The sequence below is a fragment of the Cetorhinus maximus genome, unplaced genomic scaffold, assembly GCF_964194155.1.
Source record: "Cetorhinus maximus unplaced genomic scaffold, sCetMax3.hap1.1 HAP1_SCAFFOLD_2742, whole genome shotgun sequence".
In the NCBI taxonomy this organism is placed as follows: Eukaryota; Metazoa; Chordata; class Chondrichthyes; order Lamniformes; family Cetorhinidae; genus Cetorhinus; species Cetorhinus maximus.
The window spans coordinates 3,339-12,500 of NW_027598674.1; the positions used below are offsets into that span (position 1 = coordinate 3,339).

General features: G+C 54.4%; 1 protein-coding gene across 1 annotated transcript in view; it reads left to right on the forward strand.

Annotated features, from left to right (window-relative positions):
* Positions 1-370: 370 nt before the first annotated feature.
* The window catches only part of LOC144677603 (capping protein, Arp2/3 and myosin-I linker protein 3-like), a gene marked incomplete at its 5' end in the record, with an annotated part of 18,929 nt that continues 10,137 nt past the window's right edge, over positions 371-9,162 (forward strand). The window contains 4 exons of the mRNA XM_078537644.1: positions 371-421; positions 1,865-1,924; positions 2,800-2,918; positions 3,536-3,630. Of these exons, the coding sequence (XP_078393770.1) occupies positions 371-421; positions 1,865-1,924; positions 2,800-2,918; positions 3,536-3,630 (325 nt within the window). The remainder of the gene's footprint in view (positions 422-1,864; positions 1,925-2,799; positions 2,919-3,535; positions 3,631-9,162) is intronic.

Genomic DNA, 9,162 nt, shown 5'->3' on the forward strand with positions numbered 1-9,162 from the left:
TACAGAGTAAATCTTCCTCTACACTGTCCCCATCAAACACTCCCAGGACAGGTACAGCACGGGGTTAGATACAGAGTAAAGCTCTCTCTACACCGTCCCCATCAAACACTCCCAGTCCCTTTTAATATCCCACCCAGCCGAATCCCACATTCCTGCTCTTGAGGACAAGCGACATTGTCTTGCTGTGAGGTCACACAAGTGCGGCAAAGCATTGAATGAACGGATCATCTAGAATGAAGCAGCTGAATATTGTCGGACATGGGAGATTGTGTTCAGGAACTCCTGAACTCAGGAACCACAACCCAGCTGCACAGTTCAGAGAAACTGCTCTGTATCAGTACACGTCACCCTCTCCTCTCCATTATTACAGGTGCTGACGGCCTGGAGAATGTGTCTACTCAACATGAAGATTCCCACAAAGGTAAGGAGAGCACAGGTATTCGATATATAAAACCACTCGACCTCCTCGATTAGATTCCGGTCTGTAACTCACTCCCGGGTATCTGTTATTCTATATATAAACCACCCCGAACCCCTCGATTAGATTCCAGTCTGTAACTCACACCCGGGTATCTGTTATTCTATATATAAACCACCCCGAACCCCTCGATTAGATTCCAGTCTGTAACTCACTCCCGGGTATCTGTTATTCTATATATAAACCCCCCGAACCCCTCGATTAGATTCCAGTCTGTAACTCACTCCCGGGTATCTGTTATTCTATATATAAACCACCCCGAACCCCTCGATTAGATTCCAGTCTGTAACTCACTCCCGGGTATCTGTTATTCTATATATAAACCCCCCCGAACCCCCTCGATTAGATTCCAGTCTGTAACTCACTCCCGGGTATCTGTTATTCTACATATAAACCACCCCGAACCCCTCGATTAGATTCCAGTCTGTAACTCACTCCCGGGTATCTGTTATTCTACATATAAACTACCCCGAACCCCTCGATTAGATTCCAGTCTGTAACTCACTCCCGGGGTATCTGTTATTCTATATATAAACCCCCCCGAACCCCTCGATTAGATTCCAGTCTGTAACTCACTCCCGGGTATCTGTTATTCTATATATAAACCACCCCGAACCTCTCGATTAGATTCCAGTCTGTAACTCACTCCCGGGTATCTGTTATTCTATATATAAACCACCCCGAACCCCTCGATTAGATTCCAGTCTGTAACTCACTCCCGGGTATCTGTTATTCTATATATAAACCACCCCGAACCCCTCGATTAGATTCCAGTCTGTAACTCATTCCCGGGTATCTGTTATTCTATATATAAACCACCCCGAACCCCTCGATTAGATTCCAGTCTGTAACTCACTCCCGGGTTTCTGTTATTCTATATATAAACCACCCCGAACCCCTCGATTAGATTCCAGTCTGTAACTCACTCCCGGGTATCTGTTATTCTATATATAAACCACCCCGAACTCCTCGATTAGATTCCAGTCTGTAACTCACTCCCGGGTATCTGTTATTCTATATATAAACCACCCCGAAGCCCTCAATTAGATTCCAGTCTGTAACTCACTCCTGGGTATCTGTTATTCTACATATAAACCACCGCGCACCCCTCGATTAGATTCCAGTCTGTAACTCACTCCCGGGTATCTGTTATTCTATATATAAACCACCCCGAACCCCTCGATTAGATTCCAGTCTGTAAATCACTCCCGGGTATCTGTTATTCTATATATAAACCACCCCGAACCCCTCGATTAGATTCCAGTCTGTAACTCACTCCTGGGTATCTGTTATTCTATATATAAACCACCCCGAACCCCTCGATTAGATTCCAGTCTGTAACTCTGCACATACGATATTCTAATTGATGTCTTTTCCTCTGTACAGATTGAGAGCACATTCAATTTCCTGGAGATTCGGAACTTGACTCCTGTGAATCCGGATCAGGTCAGTGAGATCTGTGGGGTCAGAGGTAGTGAGTGAGAGAGGAAGAGTGACAGAGCGAGGCAGTCAGGCAGAGAGAGAGAGACAGGGGAGAGAGAGAGAGAGAGAGCTAGGTTAACAGGGAGAGAACAAAATGGAGAGAAAGAGAGACATAGATAGGAGAGAGAGGGAAAGATGGAGAGTCAGATGGAGAGAGAGAAATGAAGAGAGGGAAAGAGTTGGAAGGAGATGGAGGGAGTGAGAGACAGAAAGAATCAGAGAGAGAGAGACAGATGGAGCACAAGATGGGAGGGACAATGGAAGGCAAAGTGAAGGTGACAGAGAGAGAGAGGTCTATTTTACTCTGTAACTAACCCCGTGCTGTACCTGTCCTGGGAGTGTTTGATGGGGACAGTGTAGAGGGAGCTTTACTCTGCATCTAACCCCGTGCTGTACCAGTCCTGGGAGTGTTTGATGGGGACGGTGTTGAGGGAGCTTTACTCTGTATCTAACCCCGTGCTGTACCTGTCCTGGGAGTGTTTGATGGGGACAGTGTAGAGGGAGCTTTACTCTGTATCTAACCCCGAGCTGTACCTGTCCTGGGAGTGTTTGATGGGGACAGTGTAGAGGGAGCTTTACACTGTATCTAACCCCGTGCTGTACCTGTCCTGGGAGTGTTTGATGGGGACAGTGTAGAGGGAGCTTTACTCTGTATCTAACCCCGTGCTGTACCTGTCCTGGGAGTGTTTGATGGGGACAGTGTAGAGGGAGCTTTACTCTGTATCTAACCCCGTGCTGTACCTGTCCTGGGAGTGTTTGATGGGGACGGTGTAGAGGGAGGTTTGTTCTTTATCTACGCGGTGTTTAAAATGATGACCTTTCTCCCCTCGCTCCATCAGGTTGTCATGGAAACAGAGAAGTCCACTTACTCCGTGAATTTCCTCTCCCTGGAAGACCTGGACCGGGTGATGAGTCACATCAACACCTCCCTGAATAAAATCTTCCCAGCCTCTCCCCCGTGAGTACATGTCCCTCACTTACATCGTGCGCTTTGAGGAGCCAAGAGGCCTCCTCCTGTTCCCCTGTGACAGGCATGAGGGGCTGAATGGCCTCCTGCTGTTCCTGTGTAACAGGCTGGAGGAGAGGGGCTGAATGGCCTCCTCCTGTTCCTGTGTAACAGGCTCGAGGAGGGGGCTGAATGGCCTCCTCCTGTTCCTCTGTAACAGGGTGGAGGAGAGGGGCTGAATGGCCTCCTCCTGTTTCTGTGTAACAGGCTCGAGGAGGAGAGGGGCTGAATGGCCTCCTCCTGTTCCTGTGTCACAGGCTCGAGGAGGAGAGGGGGTCTGAATAATAATGGGTGATGGGGGGAATTGGATAAGTAGTTGAAGGGGAAAAATCGGCAAGGGAGATTGTGAGGGGTGCGGTGGAGAAGAGAAGGGGCTGGCCCTAGGGAGCCAACACCTCTCGAGGGGCTGAATGTCCCACGGCTTTGACGTATCATTCCGTGATTGGGAGGGTACGGGGACTGGTTTTCGCCAGCTCCCTCGGGGAGGAGTGGGGGGTCTGTCCACTCTCGGGCTCGGGGCCCTGTCTCACTGTTGACCCCTCTCTCTCTCCCTCTCTCGCCCTGTGCAGGTCTCTCAGTCAAAGGAGCACTCCTGAATCGCCGAACTGCCTCAAACACAGCCCTACCGGACCGGCCCCCAAAGGCCACAAGCAGGCCTGCTGTGGTAAGTCACGGTTCGCGCGCGACCGAGTGTGTCCCCCCCCCCCGGCCTCAGGACCGAGTCAGCCTCGGTGACGCTTCCCCGGCACATCGGACAGCGCGCGGCGCGTTTAAATGGCGCGTGGCCGTGATGACGGTCTTAACTAGTGCGTAATGTCCCCTTTGAGATGAACACTTGTTCTGGGAAGATCCCCCGACCCGCGGGTCAACTCCGCCGTTCGCGGTACAACCCGGCCACCCTGCGACAAACTGGCGACGAGGACGAAAATCGGATCGAGCGGATGAAATCGGCACTCTCCACCTCCGTCAGCAGCAAGCTCCGTCAGAGTTGAAGCAGTCACCCCCACCCCCCCAGCCCCTCTCGAAATGCCACAATTTGGGGAGAATTGACCCATTCGTACCAGCCACTGGTAGGAGAGTACCCCGGGCTCCCTCCGCGGTCAGTGCAGAGTTAGAGTTGGAGTTGAAAACGCACGTGCAGTTGCCACTGAGTATATCGTAACTAAATTTAATGTTCCCGCCCAAGAAATGTTTGCCGATCAACTCTACCGTCGATAGTACAACTCGGCCACCCTACGACAAACTGGCGACGAGGATAAAGTGGGATCGAGCGGATGACATCGACACTGTACCTCTGTCAGCGGCAAGTTCCGTTAGAGTTGAAGAAGTCATCCCCCCCTCTCGAAATGCCACAATTTGGAGAGAATTGAACCAGCCACAGATGTCAGTGCATAGAACGCCTCACGTTCTTTTTTTCAAGCGACCGAGATTACGGGGGGGGGGGGATGAGAAGAGGCGAGCGATCCTCTCGCGTACTTGTGGCAGCAAACCCTACGGTTTGATTTGAAGTTGGACGGCGCCCGGTGTCCCAAGATTCGAAGAGTTCCGACGAATCGGTGGACCTGGTGGAGGGTCACTTTCAACCCAAGTCCTCGGTCACGATGCAGAGGCTCAGGTTACAATTCGCAAAATAGACCCCCCCCCCGGGCGAGACGATTGCGCTCTAGGTGGCCAATTTGAAGCAGCTAACGGCACATTGTGAGTTCGGCACGACTCTGAAGCGACGTGGTCGGAGCTCGTTTGGCGTGTGGTGAGAAAGAGCGCACCCTTCAGAAAAGATCATTGCCCGCAGTGAACCTGTATTTCAAGAAGGCGCTAGAGAGAGAGCGCCGGCCACGGAGAGCGCTGTGAGAGATTCACGAGGTCCACCGATTGATCGGAATTCTTCGAATCCGGGGCACTTGCTGCAAGGACGCAAGAGGATCGCTCGCCTCTTCTCTTCCCCCCTCCGTACTCTTGCCCGTTTGAAAAAAGAACGCGAGGGGTTCTACGCAATGAGAGGCAGGGGAACGAGCAAGTCTCTTAGCGATCGGCAGTCTAAAAAAAAAATCGAACGCTAACTATCGTCGCAGGAATGGACACGGGGCGATGCAACGCGAGGAAAGATTCAGGCAGTCTCGTGAACAAAGGAAAAAAGCCCAACGCAATTGAGAGAGCCCAAAACGACAAATTCAAGATGTTTACTCGTTGTCTTTAACCCGAAAGTTTGGAAAGACAGGAACCCCATATTTGTCACGGTGAAGGTAAATGGCAGGCACACTCGAGAAACTGGGCCTTTAATGTTCCCGCCCAAGGAGCCTTTGCCGATCAACTCCACCGTCGATGGTACAACTCGGCCACCCTACGGTACACTGGCGACGAGGATAAAGTTAGGATCGGGCGGAAGAGATCGGCACTGTACCTCTGTCAGCGGCAGAGATGTCAGTGCATAGAACACCTCACGTTCTTTTTTTCAAGCGACCGAGATTACGGAGGGGATGAGAAGAGGTGAGCAATCCTCTCGAGTTCAGTTCTCCGAAGGGGAAAGCTCCCACCATCCCCCCGTCCTTAAACCCGACCGGAGCGTCCGAATTTGTGGAGGCGACGAACTGACGGGTTAATAAAGTAGCCAAGCCGGATAGGCTCCTCTCCCCGCTCAATTCCCAAGAATCGGAGAGCAGTCCGGCGCAGCTAGAGGGAGGGACAACCTACACAGAGCCGGGACATGACTCCTTGCTTATCGACAGCTCGAGTTGGGATAAAAGCCTCCCGGGAGTTTCTCACAGTTAAATCCCCCCCCACACATGGGGTGTTGCACCAATCCACGCTCCAGCCTCTCTCGGTCTCTCCTCTCCCGCTGGCGCTGTCTCCGCAGAGGGACGATGGGGAAGCTCACCGCAAGGGGAACTGCCCCCGGGGGCTGTCGTCTATTCAAGACGCTCTGCGTCGGCGAGAGGACTCGCTGACCCAGAAGAAGCGCTCGGCCGAACTTAGAAAGGAGCCTCGGAAACGTTTCTGGCAAAGCTGGCGGCGGGGGGGGTGCGGGGAGCGCGTTTAAAAAAGCAAGGGGAAAGCGCACACTCCGAGCGGAGGGAGGCGATCGACTCGGAGGGGTCGCCGGGGGTAGATGGACAGGTCGAGGAAGAAAGCGAGAGCCGGTAAGAGAGAGAGAGAGAGAGAGAGAGAGGCCCACACCTGCGCCGAAGAACGCCTCCGAGCTCAAACCCGTTTCCCCGGGTACGATCGACCGCCGTCTCTCTCGGGGCGAGATCGAGCTGAACGATCCTGAATTTAGAGCGGGAGGAGGTGAAAAACGAGTCGGGGAAGCCTAGAAAAACCAGACACGACTCGGCGTCGTCGCGAGAGGAAATGGACCGCGGGAGAGCAGGGGTGGGTCGTGAAATATTTCGGGGAAAGGGCCATAGCGGTTAGGGGGGTGAAATAAGTGCGGTGACTGGACCTCGCCGTGTGTAGGCTCGGTCCTGGCTCACCGATCCCAGCGACGGCGGTTCGGGGGTCCGAGGCGCTCGTAAAATGGCGGACGGGCGCGTCAGGACGGCCCGGACCCGATTTGTCGGCAGTGCTGTCCCCCAGCCCCCCTATGTTCTCCGCTCAAAACTAGAACCAACGCTGGTCTCCGGGAGACGCCCTCAGAGAGAAGCTTCTGGAAGACGTTGGCCTCGTCCACTCTATTGGCGCATCGCGGCTAGAGTCGGCGCTGGGGTGTGTGTGTGTGTGTGTGTGTGTGGCGCATCTCCCCAGGGAGGGCAGGGAGCAGGGGTCTCTCCCCCATCGGATGGACGGTGGCAGGGAACGGGCCTATAGGCTACGTCGGGAGAGGGCGCGCTCTCACCGGAGCGGGGAAAGGGACACTCGCAGCGAGAGAACGAAGGCCGCTCTCCCCTCGTCCTCGGAGTCCCTGACGTTTGGCCCTGACGCGCCCGGCCGCCATTTTACGAGCGCCTCGGACCCCCGAACCGTCGTCGCTGGGATCGGTGAGCCAGGACCGAGCCTACACACGGCGAGGTCCAGTCACCGCACTTATTTCACCCCCCCTAACCGCTATGGTCCTCCCCCCGAAATATTTCACGCCCACCCCTGCTCTCCCCCGGTCCATTTCCTCTCGCGACGACGCCGAGTCGTGTCTGGTTTTTCTAGGCGCCCCTGACTCGTTTTTCACCTCCTCCCGCTCTAAATTCAGGATCGTTCAGCTCGATCTCGCCCTGAGAGACAGCAGTCGCTCCGCAGGGAGTGCGACGATGGGGATTTAAATCTCGGCAGCGAACGGGTACGGCTTTCCGGGCGCTAGGCCCGGCGGTCAAATCGCCAACGCCAAAAACCCTCGGTCCAGGGCCGGAGACTGAGGAGCCACACCCCCCCAGTTCCCCCCAAGGGTTTGGCTGTTCGATTCCTTTCGGGTCCCCTCGGCCGGTACGTGCGCTGGACAGGCCAGAGACTGGACGAGTCCAGGGGCCCAGTCTCGCCTCAGGTCAAGCGCTTACAGGGTTGGGTCGTATCTGACCAGGCCAGACCGTTCCTTCAACCGGGAAGTGACCAGCCCAGGACCCCCCCCCAAGCTGGGGTGCGGCCTCACATTGACCAACGCTGGGCCTCTCCTGGGAAACACGTCCCCTCCTCGTTGGAGGCGGACGGACGCACGCGAGAGGTGAGAGGTCACCGAGGTCGGCCACCACCACCACCATCGAGAGAAACCGGGTCAGGGTATGGCCGTTCGCGGGACCCGCGCCGGGAGCGGTCGTTCCCGATTAACGGGGGCCCCGGCGTTCGCGAGCGCTGAGTTTCCGCGGTTCTATCAGCCCCCCCGGCGGTACCGCTCGTGTGAAAACTGCACCGTCTCCCGCTCCTCCCTCCCTCAAGACGGACCGGCCACAGGATTCGGCGCAAGCGCTCGAGGCGGGCGTGAGAGAGCTGACCGGCGATTCCCCTGGGCCACCATAAGCTGACACGCTTTATCTTTCAAGTACAGGACCACGCCCCCCCCCTCACACAACAATGGTGTCACTCCCTGCTGTCTTTCAGGGCGAGATTGAGCTAAATGATCCTGAATTTAGAGCGGGAGGAGGTGAAAAACGAGTCAGGGAAGCCAGAAAAACCAGACATGACTTGGCGTAGTCGCGAGAGGAAATTGACCGCGGGAGAGCAGAGTGGGCGTGAAATATTTCGGGGAAGGACCATAGCGGTTAGCGGGTGAAATAAGTGCGGTGACCGGACCTCTGTCTGACCATGTGGGAGGTGGGAGGCCGGATCCTCTGTAAACCACGTGGACCGTGTCACAGGGAGAGAGAGAGAGACAAATCAGCGAGATTTGGTCCCACCCAGTGACCACGGCCAGGGAGGTCAGCGTTTCCTGTCGAGGACGCTCAGCCCAGGACTGACCCGTCCGATGTCCCTGGGAGAGTGGCGGATACAGAAATGCGGGAGCCCCGCCGAAACGCCCGGTGTCCGGGGAACTCCGGGAAAGAAGGAGGGTCCCTGAGAAAGGATCGGAAGTTGTGGAGCTGAGACGCTCCACACGTACCAGGAAACCACCTGAAGGACTGAACCTGTAAACTCCTGACCCAGTGTAAATACTTACTTGTGAATATAATGTGTACAGCAAAGGTAAAGGGGGAGGAATGTACTAATTAGGGTTTTATTTAGTGTGTAATGTACCTTTAAGAATAATGCTTGTTAAGGAAGATCACATGGTCTGGAGTAACCAATAGGAGAGGAGTGAGGGTTCCCTCAGCAGTGAGGGCAGAGTTAGAGTTGGAGTTGAGAGCACGCGTGTAGTTGCTGCTGAGTATATTGTAAATAAACTTAATGATTCCACTGAAGAAATGTCTGCAGATCAACTCCATGAGTAATAGTACCACTTGGACACTATACAACAAATATGATTCATGCCTGTCTCGCAACACAGCTGTGTGAATGTGAGTGTGTGTGTGTGTGTTTAAATGTGAGTGTGTGTGTGTACATGTGCGCGTGCATGTGTGTGTGTGAGTGTGTGTGTGTACATGCACGCGTGCATGTGTGTGTGTGTGTACATGCACGCGTGTATGTGTGTGTGTGTACATGCACGCGTGTGTGTGTGTGTACATGCACGCGTGTGTGTGTGTGTTTGAATGTGAGTGTGTGTGTACATGTGCGCGTGCATGTATGTGTGTGTGTGTGTACATGCATGTGTGTGTGTGTGAGTGTGTGTGTGAGCGTGTGT